We start from the raw sequence: 11,591 nt of genomic DNA, 5'->3' as shown, positions 1-11,591 counted from the left end.
CTCCTCTGGGCTCACTGGAGCCATGGGTATGGCCAAGGGGGCTGTCCAGACTGGCATGGACACCACCAAGACTGTCTTGACTGGCACCAAAGAGACTGTGTCCACTGGACTCACTGGAGCCATGGGAGTGGCCAAGGGGGCTGTCCAGACTGGCATGGACACCACCAAAACTGTCCTGACTGGCACCAAAGACACCGTGTCCACTGGGCTCACTGGAGCAGTGAGCATGGCCAAGGGCACAGTCCAGACTGGCATGGACACCACCAAGACCGTGTTGACTGGCACCAAAGACACCGTGTCCACTGGGCTCACTGGAGCCATGGGTATGGCTAAGGGGGCCATCCAGACTGGCATGGACACCACCAAGACAGTCCTGACTGGCACCAAAGACACTGTGTCCACTGGGCTCACTGGGGCCATGGGAGTGGCCAAGGGGGCTGTCCAAACTGGCATGGACACCACCAAGACTGTCTTGACTGGCACCAAAGATGCTGTCTCCTCTGGGCTCACTGGAGCCATGGGTATGGCCAAGGGGGCTGTCCAGACTGGCATGGACACCACCAAGACTGTCTTGACTGGCACCAAAGAGACTGTGTCCACTGGACTCACTGGAGCCATGGGAGTGGCCAAGGGGGCTGTCCAGACTAGCATGGACACCACCAAGACTGTCTTGACTGGCACCAAAGAGACTGTGTCCACTGGGCTAACTGGGGCCATGGGAGTGGCCAAGGGGGCGGTCCAGACTGGCATGGACACCACCAAGACTGTCCTGACTGGCACCAAAGACACCATGTCCACTGGGCTCACTGCCGCAGTGAGCATGGCCAAGGGGGCTGTCCAGACTGGCATGGACACCACCAAGACTGTCCTGACTGGCACCAAAGACACCGTGTCCACTGGACTCACTGGAGCCATGGGAGTGGCCAAGGGGGCGGTCCAGACTGGCATGAACACCACCAAGACTGTCCTGACTGGCACCAAAGACACCGTGTCCACTGGACTCACTGGAGCCATGGGAGTGGCCAAGGGGGCGGTCCAGACTGGCATGGACACCACCAAGACCATCTTGACTGGTGCCAAAGACACCGTGTCCACTGGACTCACTGGAGCCATGGGAGTGGCCAAGGGGGCTGTCCAAACTGGCATGGACACCACCAAGACTGTCCTGACTGGCACCAAAGACACCGTGTCCACTGGGCTCACTGGGGCCATGGGTATGGCCAAGGGGGCTGTTCAGACTGGCATGGACACCACCAAGACCGTCTTGACTGGCACCAAAGACACCGTGTCCACTGGACTCACTGGAGCCATGGGAGTGGCCAAGGGGGCTGTCCAGACTGGCATGGACACCACCAAGACTGTCCTGACTGGCACCAAAGACACCATGTCCACTGGGCTCACTGCCGCAGTGAGCATGGCCAAGGGGGCTGTCCAGACTGGCATGGACACCACCAAGACCGTCTTGACTGGCGCCAAAGACACCATGTCCACTGGACTCACTGGAGCCATGGGAGTGGCCAAGGGGGCGGTCCAGACTGGCATGGACACCACCAAGACTGTCTTGACTGGCACCAAAGACACCGTGTCCACTGGACTCACTGGAGCCATGGGAGTGGCCAAGGGCACAGTCCAGACTGGCATGGACACCACCAAGACTATGTTGACTGGCGCCAAAGACACCGTGTCCACTGGGCTCACTGGAGCCATGGGTGTGGCCAAGGGCACAGTCCAGACTGGCATGGACACTACCAAAACCATCTTGACTGGCACCAAAGACACTGTGTCCACTGGGCTCACTGGAGCAATGGGTGTGGCCCAAGGGGCTGTCCAGACTGGCACGGACACCACTAAGACTGTCCTGACTAGCACCAAAGATATTGTGTCTACTTCAATCACTGGGGCAATGGGAGTGGCCAAGGGGGCTGTTCAGGTTGGCATGGACACCACCACATCCATCTTGACTGGCACCAAAGATGTTCTGTCTACTGCAATTACTGGGGCAATGGGTGTGGCCAAAGAGGCTGTTCAGGTTGGCATGGACACCACCAAGTCCGTCTTGACTGGCACCAAAGATGTTCTGTCTACTTCAATCAGTGGAGCAATGGATGTGGCCAGGGAGGCAGTCCAGATTGGCGTGGACACCACCACGTCCATCTTGACTGGCACCAAAGATGTTCTGTCTACTTCAATCACTGGAGCAATGGATGTGGGCAATGAGGCCATCCAGACTGGCATGGACACTACCATGACCATCTTGACTGGCACCAAAGATGCCATGTCCTCTGGGCTCAGCAGCGTAGGGCATGTGGCTGAAGAAGGTATGCACACTGGGGTGGGCATCATCCCAAACTGGTTACCTGATTCCAAGGCTGCCACCTCAGTTGGACTTGCCAGTTCCAGGGCCCCAGATGAAGGAGAACAAACCATCCCAAGCTCCCCTCAGGCTCAGCTCAGCAACCATGGACCTCTGTCAGCTGAGGCCGTGTTCAGCCAAGAGGCCACCCTGGGCAAGGTGGATGCTGCTCCCGGGGCCACCACCCATGGCCAGGAAGGAGCCCAAGGCTTTGCAGCACTCAGGGACGAGCTGGAGGAGCTGGGAGAGATCTTCCAGCCCATGAGCGCCGAGGAACAAGGTAAGGACAGCCCGGTCCCAGCTCCCAGGGCCACGGTTGTCTGTACACCCCCAGGCCCCTGACGGCCTAGGGGCCTCTCGTGAGGACTGAGCAACCCCGTCCTCCCTTTCAGCTCAGCTGGTTGCTACGCAGCCCAGGCGGAGGGAGGTCACGGCTGACCAGGGCAGCTACTTCGTGCGTCTGGGTGACGTGGCCCCCGGCTTCCGCCAGCGGGCTTTCGAGCACGCCCTCAGCCACCTGCAGCACAGCGAGTTCCAGGCACGGGACGCGCTGGCCCAGCTTGAGGACGTCTTCAGGGAGGTAAGAGCCTTGCCCCTTCCCAGGCATGCTCCTCAGCTTCGGGTTGGGGACTGGACGGACACGCACTGAGCACCCAATACGTGCCCATCACCCACTTGGTCATGGGCCTGCTCTCAAGGAGCTTGCCTCCTGGGATGGGGTGGGGGAGATGGACACGTGACCCAACGCTCGCAGCCAGTGAGGCTGCAGAGAAGGAGACCTGACAGTCATGCAGAAATGCACACCAGGGCTGGGGCATGTCCATTTGGGTCACATCCTGTGCAAAGTGTTCTAAGTGGCCTGAGAACAAGCTAGGTGTGTTCTGAGGAGCAGAAGGGTGCCCGGGGTGGGGAGGGTAAAGTGAAGGGAGGGGCGGATGGGGTAGAAGGAACCCATGCAATCTGGCTGGAGTTTAGTGATGCAAGAAAGGGGGCCCAATCAAGGAGGACTTGTTTTTTTAATTTGGCATTATTGCTGCAAGCAGCCTTTCTCTAGTTGTGGTGTTCGGGCTTCTCACTGTGGTGGCTTCTCTTGTCGCAGAGCACAGGCTCAGTAGTTGCAGCATGTGGGCTCAGTAGTTGTGGCCTGCGGACTCTAGAGCCTGGTCTCATTAGTTGTAGCGCACAGGTTTAGTTGCTCCAAGGCGTGTGGCATCTTCCAGGGTCAGGGGTTGAACCTGTGTCCCCTGCATTGGCAGGCAGATTCTTAACCACTGGACCACCAGTGAAGTTCCTCAAAGGTGACTTGAATGCCCCTGTGGAGACAGGCACCAGCCAGCAGGGTTGTGCTGTCTCGCCGGCTCCGCTCACTCCCCAGCCCCAGGCTTTCTCCCCTGCATCACTGCCAACACTCACGCCAACTCCTCATGGGCGGTGGGGCTGACCTGCTGTAGTAGGAAGTTAAGTGGCATCCAGTCCATGGTTGATGTAGATGGTGATGGAGCCCCAGCTCTGAGGACCTCCAGGTTCTCAAGCTCACGGGTCTTAAATGTTGAGCAGCCCCACCTACTCAGGTGGCAAGGAACCCAGCCAAGCTGTTCAAGTCAGGATCCCTAAGATGCACTCGGGCGCCTGTGTTTTCAATCAGCACCCAGGGGTCTGTGGTGAACCACATCTAAGGACCACTGCTCCAGCCCAGAGGGTCTCAACTGGGCAGTCCTGTCCCCAGGGAACACTGGGCCAAGCCTGGAAACGTCAGTGGTGGTCACTCGGCAGGACTCTTGGCATTGAGAGGCTGGGGGTGAGGGAGGCTGCTCCATACCCCACAGTGCCCAGGACTGTAAAGTGAAGATGGCCTGATCCAACAGAGGCTTTACTGAGGTGGATCGCTCTGGCTCCTGTGGGGAGGACAAGCCACAGGAGTCCAGGAATGGAGATGGGAGATGAGAGAGGAGGTTTGAGGAGCTGAGTTCTAGATATATTTCCAGAGCAAAGCATCCAGGTTAGACACAGGAATTGAGAGAGCCAAGACCCTCTAAGGCCTTGGAGGCTTTCAGCAGGAGATACTTCGGATTGCCCTGGGTATGTGGGTGGTGGACATTATGGCCTAAGTCTTCGACAGGGTAACCTGCAGATAAGCAGGAGCCCCCTGATGGAGTCGACTGCTGGGGCAAGGGCTGGGAGGGCGAGGGAAAGTTGAAGTGCATATTTGGTCCACTTGCTGAGGTCTCAGGATGACAAGAAAGATTAGTCAATGGGGATGGGGGGTTCCTATGTACCAGGGACCCAAAATACAAGGAGCAAACGGTCATGACAGAGCTCCAACTCAAGAGGGGAAATCAACACAGAAATTCATGATAACTGGACAGTGATAGCCTCTGAGGAGGGAAACAGAGATCTGATGCAGAGGGCCTGGGGCCTCCCGCACTGGGCCAGAGGAAGCACATTCCAGGCTGAGTGGGTGGCATGTGCAAAGGCCCTTGGGGCAGCAGCACACCGGACATGCTCGGGGACAAGAAGGGGCCAGTGTGGCCGGAACAGAGCACTATGGGAGGTTAGCAGGAGGGGAGGTCACAGGCAGCCATGGTGAGGAGCTTGGTTCCAAGGGCTCTGGGAGATGTTGGGGGTGGGGGTGGGGGGTGCTGAGCTGGGGTGACGGTGCCGCTGCCATCCTGCTCTCTGAATGCCTGATGACCTCACAAGGCACCAGGATTACTGCCTCTTGACGCACCACCCTCTGGCTCCAAAGCACTCCCCCATGCCATGGGAAGGGTAGACATGAGACACTGGGCCAGGGAAGGCCATCCTGAGTGTGTCAGAGGCGGTCCCCGCTGAGAAGCCATCACGTTTGTGCTGGGCTCTTTTTTTCCTAGATTGAGGAGGCCCAGCAGGCTCCGGCTGGGGATGCGAGCAGCCAAGCAGAGGAAGCCGCTGCTGGGGAGGTGAGTACATACCAGCGAGGGGCTAGTGGGCCCGCCCCTTGCCTCCAGCCCCTTACCTCACTCCTTCTGTGCACAGGTGCTGGCCACCGGGGCTCTGTCCAGGGCCTGCAACCTCGTCCAGCAGCTCCATGTGGCCTACAGCCGCCTGGCCTCTGGCCTCCAGGGCCTCCCCACGGAGCTTCAGTGGCAGCTCCAGCAGGCTCGGCACAGCATTTGTGAGCTCTATGGCCTGGTCTCCTCAGCCGCCACGGTGGCGGAGCTGCCAGTCAAGCGGCTGGCTGAGAGCCGCCAGGGTGTGGGCCAGGCATGGCGGGGGCCTGGAGCAGGTGCTGCGGAGCGTGCAGCAAGGCCCTCCGCTTGGCTGGCTGGTGGGGCCCTTCGCCCTGCCCGCCGATGGGCAGCCGCTGTAGGAGCTCCTCCCCTGCCCGCAACCAGCTCCAAGCCCCGGAAGCTCTGGGTCCTGGAGTTCCACCACACCATACACCCGGCGCCAGGCCTGTCTGTACCGCCCACCTGCCTCCCTGGGCACGAGCTCGGCTGGTCCTTCTGGCTGAGGAACCCCAGGCAGCTAAGACCCCTGGTGGTGGGCCTTAGCCTGAAGATCTCGAGCAAGCGCTCAAGAAAGGGTATGGTGCCTGCCTAGAAAGTTCTCCACTCTGCACCCTGACGAGGGCCATTTTATCTTTTATAAACTCTGGGGGTCTTCCACCCCAGCCAGGGTCCTCTAGCCACCAGTTAGCAGGCACTCCTGCTCCTCCATCCTGGGTTCCAGGCAGCTCCATCCTTGTTCTGAAAGCACACGTCCAGCAGCTAACAGCGCACACCCCCGAACATACCAGAATGCTGTCGTCCTGGGGCAGGTGGGCTCCCGCTGCCTCTGCTGACCTGCCGCCTCTGCTGACCTTTGGGGGAGGCCACAGGGCTTTGTGAAGGCAAAGCTGAAGTAACTGCCACAACTGAGGGCCAGATGGTGCAGGTGGTGGGGGGGAGTGAGTACATGTCCCCTCCTGATGCACCCCCCCAGCCAGCAGCACCCCGGGTCATGGCTGATCACAGGGGTCCAGAGCTGATGTTCTGAGGCCCTGGGCCCAGAAGCTGCCAATGAAGGAATAAAGGGAGGGACCCCAGGGAACTCATGACAGAAGGTGCTCGAGGGACTTCCCTTGAGGTCCTGCAGTTTAGGTCTCTGGGCTTTCACTGCTGACGGTATGGGTTTGATCCCTGGACAGGGAACTAAGACCCCACAGCTACGTGGTGTGGCCAACCCCCTACCCACAAAACAAAAACATGTTTGATGTGTTCAGGTCCTGGTCACATGCTCCAGGCTGGAGACCAGGGGCTGGGTTGGCAGCTACTGGACACGCTTCCTTTCCAGCCATGCTTTCCTTGAGTCCTCAAGGCACCGTGGGAGGTGGGCTGCACACGGGAAGGTGGGGCCGTGGAGGTCCAGTCCCCCTGATCCTGCTCCCTGGGGCCCAGGAGATGCTGGGAGAGCTGCTGACCACCAGTAGCCTAATAAGCCTTGTCAAGTGCCCCCCTCGCAGAACCCATCACACCTGCACCCCTCAGCTGGCCACCTCCCTGACAGAGGGCTCGAGATGCCCCCTCTTCTCAGAAATGATCAAGTGCTCTGAGCCCCCGACGAATGCACAAGCTGTCCCCAGAGGATCACGTCTGCCAGGGGAGCTGGCCAAGGCCGGACACCGGGACCAGTCTGGGACCTTCCCCAAGCCTTTCTTGCCTTTTTGCCCATCCCAGACGGTTAGCAGAGGGGGTGACGCTGGAAACGGCGGTTCACAGAATCCGAGTTCAGTGACGGTCTCAAGTCCAATCAAACCACAGTGGGGGGTGCCAGGCCCAGAAAGCAGAACCACACCCGGCCTCTAATCCACCAGGACAGAGAGGCTGGGCCACCAGCAGGACACACAACAGAGGCGACTGTTTAAACAACTGCCTGCAGGTGCTTGGTTGGGCAACACACACACAAACACACCACCCACACACACCACCCACTACCCCCCCTTCCCTGGCCTAGAGAAACACACACACACACACCCCACCCACTACACCCTTCCCTGGTCTAGAGAAACACACACACACACACACACACACCACCCACTAGAGAAACACACACACACACACACACACCACCCACTACCCCCTTCCCTGGTCTAGAGAAGCTCAGAATGGAGGTGCCACTCACCCCACGTCCACAATGAGGCCTGCCCCCCAGGCCTTCGCCCTCCGAATGTCAAGGACAACAGCCCGCAGCACCCCTCCTGGTATTTCGGGAAAGACCTCACTTACCCCATCTCCCTGCCCCTCATCAGCCCTGCAGGGCCATGGGCACCGTCAGAACCAAGTTCATATCCGCAACTAACAGTGACCTTGTGCTTTAAAACCCTCTGTCCCCAGACTGGCCCTTGACCACTACTTAGAAAACAAAGCCAATAAAAGTGACTTTTTTTTCATTATAAAAACCCTTTATAGTCATTTCATGTGGGTTGGAAACCACAGAAATTAGGCAAAAAAAAAAAACCCAGGGGGACAAATACAAACGAACAGCACAGCGTCTCCCCAACAGTTCTCTGCTCTCTGGGCACCAGGAAGGAGCCAGGCTAGCCACTGGGCAGCTGCTCAGGATGGCAGGGCCTGGCCGCAGGCTGCCCGGCTCAGCTCTCCTCCTCATCCAGGGACTCCGAGTCCATCCGCAGCCGTTCTCGGTCTAGCCACTCCTTCCCGGGCCCATCCAGGTTGGGGCCCTCCCTCACGGTGCTGGGGGAGGATGGTAGGGGCAGGGTAAGCAGGACGCCTGTCTGTCTGCCCCCTCCTACAGAGCCCAACTCGCTCCCCTTGCAGCCCCGCCACACACAGGCAGGCACCATTGCTCCCCACGGTGGGCATCAGGAGGAAGCCAGCCCACCCCCAACCCCAAGCCCAGGCTCAGGGCAGCTCTGAATTCAGAGCTCCCTCCATGGGGCTGGGGGGTCAGCATGTGGCACAGAAGTCCCTTTGGCCTGGACCCCACTGAGAGTGGCTCAGACTTGGGTGCCATCTCCGAAAATGGACCCTGTGGCTGGGGTGACACTTACTCATTGTGTAACAGGTCTTCGGAGGAGCCACCCCCCAGCCCCTCCTCCGAGTTCTGTACTTGCTCTGGCTCCTTGTCCTCGGTGCTCTCCCCCTTCTGGGACGCAGCCTCGCCGTTCACGGGAGCTGAGAGGTCTGTGGGAGAGAGGCTCATGGGTCACAGCAGGGGGCTACCATCGGGGACCCTGCAACCCTGTCTGAAGTGCATGAGCAACATGCAAACCTCAAGAGCCCTCAACCCGTTTGTATCTCTGCTTTCACCATTCCACCCCTGAGCCACCAGACACACAGGGACAGCAGGCTGCGTGTGGGTCCTTCTCCAGCCAGCCCCAACCATGCAGCCTAAAGATGGGACGGGCCGGTCAACTAACGGCCGACAACACCAGGAAAAACCCTGCCACGGCCAGATCCAAGAGACACAGGAAAAACACGGCCTCTACTGTTCCTGGGCAGCCTCGGCTCTGTTGACTCCCTGCCAATGCCCACCTGCCAGGCTGCTCCAAACATCTCACCAGGACCACATGACCCCTCTGCTCCCGGAAGACACGCCCTCCTGGCCCAACAGCCACGGCCCTTGCTCCTCTCGGCTCACCCGTGGCCCTCCCTCCTCCTAGACCTCCATGACCGCCTGATCCAGTAACACTCGCACACCTGGCAGCACACACATGGCCTCTCAGACTACCTGACTCTGAGGGTAGCGCCTGTGAGCAGCACAGGGGTGTGTGGCCCAAGCACCGGCCACCTTGTGGACACAGCGAGCCTGCACGGCCAGAGCCAATGGATCATGTCCCCAGGCAGTCTGCGGGGAGCACCGGCCCCTGCTCAGGGCCCTGCCGGCCACCTTGGTCCCTCCCTTGAGCTCCTCACCAGTGCTCGCTTCATCCTCCACCCTCTCTGTGGGGGCCTCCTCTCCAGCCAGCACTTCCTCGGCCTTTTCCGCCTCGGCCCTCTCCTTCTCTGAACCGGTTTTGGTCGCCTTCTGGATGGCCTCGATCTTTGGTCCCAGGACCCGAGACTTGAGCCGGGTGTAGACCTCTGCCGCCTTCTCCATCACCTCCTTGTTAGCCTTGTAGCGGCGGATCTGGCTCACCAAGAGGCCTGTCTCAGGAGGTGCAGCCGCCTCACCCCGGTCCTGAGACCCTCCCTCATCACCACCACCCCTGGCGGTGCCTCCCATGAGCATGGCTTCCTCCTCGCTGACCACAGGCAGCCCAGCTCCCAGAGCAGGCCCATGCCCCCAGCCCCTTCGATCCCTTGGCCCTGCCATACCTTTTTCAAAGTGGCCACAACATCCGTGTTCTTCTGAAGGATCTGTGAGGTCACCTGCAGGGTCCCTAGTTCCTCCAAGGCATTCAGACACCTCTTCACATCCTGCAGGCGAAGAGAGCAGTCAGCAGTGTCAGCATCTAGTTGAGGGGGCTCTTGGGGCCCAAGAGGGTGGGGAGGGAGACCCTGGGGCTCCCCCTCTGGGGGAGGGCCAAGTTACAGGAAGCCCAGGACAGTGGGAAGGACCAGGACTCACATGGCACCACCTGGTGGAGGTGCAGAGAACTACGCCCAATAGGCCAGGCTGGCCCGCATCTGGGGGGCACCCACCCCGGGTAGCCTGGTTTTGCCTCAGGGTTCTGAGACCTCTCAGGAAGCTCCAGCAGTCAGAGGATGGGGGACCTAGCCGTGACCTCTGTACCCCAAGGAAGGTCTCACCGGATTGTCAACCTTCAGGGCGAACTTGATCTCGCTGTGCAGCTTCTGTAGCTTCTCCTCCACGGAGGGCTCTGCAGGTAGGAGAGCAGGCAGCGCTGGGCCTGAGTAGAGTCTCCGCTGACAGGAGCCACTTGCTCTTCCGGGGCCACCCCTCGTCCCTCCCGAAGACCCCAGGCTGCAGCCAGCGCTGTGCAGCCCCTCCTCACCTTTCTTCTTCTCAACCTTCCGGTCTGGTGGGAACCCTTCTGACCGCTTCCGGGTCCGCTCCACTTTCACAGGCCTGTGGAGAATCAGCCATGCCTTTAGCGGGCCCCTGATCCATGTCCCCGCCAGGGACCAGGGCACACCCGATCCAGTTGAGGGCAGCACCCGAGGGGACCAGAGAGAGCAATCCTTCCTCCAGGAAGCAGATAACATTTCTTTTTTCAACAGGTGACTAACGGTCAGAGGCTAGTTACATAAACCCCAGCACGTGAGTTACTAGAGGCTCTGATGTGACACTAGGAAACGGCAGCAGACACATTACTGCAGCTCCAATTCCACGTCCTGCTCGGCGGTCTGGGCCGGGTCATCCTCTGCTGGCTGATCTTGGCATCGTGGGATAGGAGCAGCCTCTGTGGCCCCCACCCATCAGATGCCAGGAGCCCCCCAGTGTGACAACCACAGGTGCCCCAGATACAGCTTGGTGCCCCGGGGATAGGGTCACCCAGGGGAAGGCTCCTGCACAACCTGATGGGGTCCTGAGAACCAGATACTTCAACTGCTGCAGTCTCCAAGACTGACTGTGGACCCCAAGGCCCTCCCCTGAGTTGTGGGGACCAGAGGAGCCTTGGCCGGGGGGTGGGGGCAGCATGGCACCAGACCTGGCGCGTGGCTTTTCCTCAGAACGCCCCCTCTTCTCCTTCTGGCTGGATCTCCTCGCAGGCTCTGTACTCTGTGGCTGCAGCTTCTTAGCTGATTTCTTCACCTGCAGCAACCAGGGAACGAAAGGGGCTGGAGCAGCGGGCAAAGGGAACTCGCTGGACTCCAAGCTGTACCCTTACAGATACAATTCATCACACCCTGCCACCATCTCCACCTGGATGGGAGCTGCTAGACCAGGTGGAATGGACCTTGTGTCCAGCCCATCCCCATGCAGAAGCTTCTCAGCCCTGAAAAGACTACCCAGCAGTGGGGGGCCCCACTGCATTCCTCTGGCTGAGCAGGACACTTCCTATGGCAGGGCACATGGCCCCCCCCACTTTGTGACAGAGTGGTGGGGAGAGAACAGGGCATTGTTCCCCTCCACTGTCCCTAGAGGGGGTTCCTAGGCTCACACCAAAAGGCAGTGGGCCCGGGAGCTCTGATTCCTGGGCTCAGGCTGGCCTGTGAGAGCCATGAGGCAGGGAGCTGACAGTCACAAGAGGCCTCATTGCTCCCTCACCCACCCACAAGCCATCCCCCAACTCGGCAGCCAGAGGGCACCTGTGCGCACCCACCCCATCTCTGCTCAGTCTTCCAGGGCT

At 59.8% G+C, this 11,591-nt stretch overlaps 2 protein-coding genes across 2 annotated transcripts in view; one reads left to right on the top strand and one right to left on the bottom strand.

The window, feature by feature from the left end:
• PLIN4 (perilipin 4) overlaps positions 1–7,391 on the top strand; it is a 12,669-nt gene extending 5,278 nt beyond the window's left edge. The window contains 5 exon segments of the mRNA XM_010828154.1: positions 60–2,633; positions 2,746–2,933; positions 5,224–5,292; positions 5,369–5,605; positions 5,607–7,391. Coding sequence (XP_010826456.1) covers positions 60–2,633; positions 2,746–2,933; positions 5,224–5,292; positions 5,369–5,605; positions 5,607–5,702 — 3,164 coding nt within the window. The 3' untranslated portion in view covers positions 5,703–7,391.
• A 362-nt stretch (positions 7,392–7,753) lies between these two features.
• LOC104979692 (hepatoma-derived growth factor-related protein 2) overlaps positions 7,754–11,591 on the bottom strand; it is a 17,722-nt gene continuing 13,884 nt past the window's right edge. Inside the window, exons 10-16 of the mRNA XM_010828155.1 lie at positions 10,950–11,053; positions 10,293–10,366; positions 10,087–10,157; positions 9,652–9,753; positions 9,250–9,463; positions 8,385–8,517; positions 7,754–8,067 (exon numbers count right to left, since the gene is read on the bottom strand). Of these exons, the coding sequence (XP_010826457.1) occupies positions 7,965–8,067; positions 8,385–8,517; positions 9,250–9,463; positions 9,652–9,753; positions 10,087–10,157; positions 10,293–10,366; positions 10,950–11,053 (801 nt within the window). The 3' untranslated portion in view covers positions 7,754–7,964. The remainder of the gene's footprint in view (positions 8,068–8,384; positions 8,518–9,249; positions 9,464–9,651; positions 9,754–10,086; positions 10,158–10,292; positions 10,367–10,949; positions 11,054–11,591) is intronic.

Source organism: Bison bison, unplaced genomic scaffold (assembly GCF_000754665.1).
Source record: "Bison bison bison isolate TAMUID 2011002044 unplaced genomic scaffold, Bison_UMD1.0 scf7180017864492, whole genome shotgun sequence".
NCBI classification, from domain to species: Eukaryota; Metazoa; Chordata; class Mammalia; order Artiodactyla; family Bovidae; genus Bison; species Bison bison.
The sequence above is the reverse complement of the archived record's forward strand: the minus strand, read 5'-3'. Positions and strand labels throughout refer to the sequence as shown.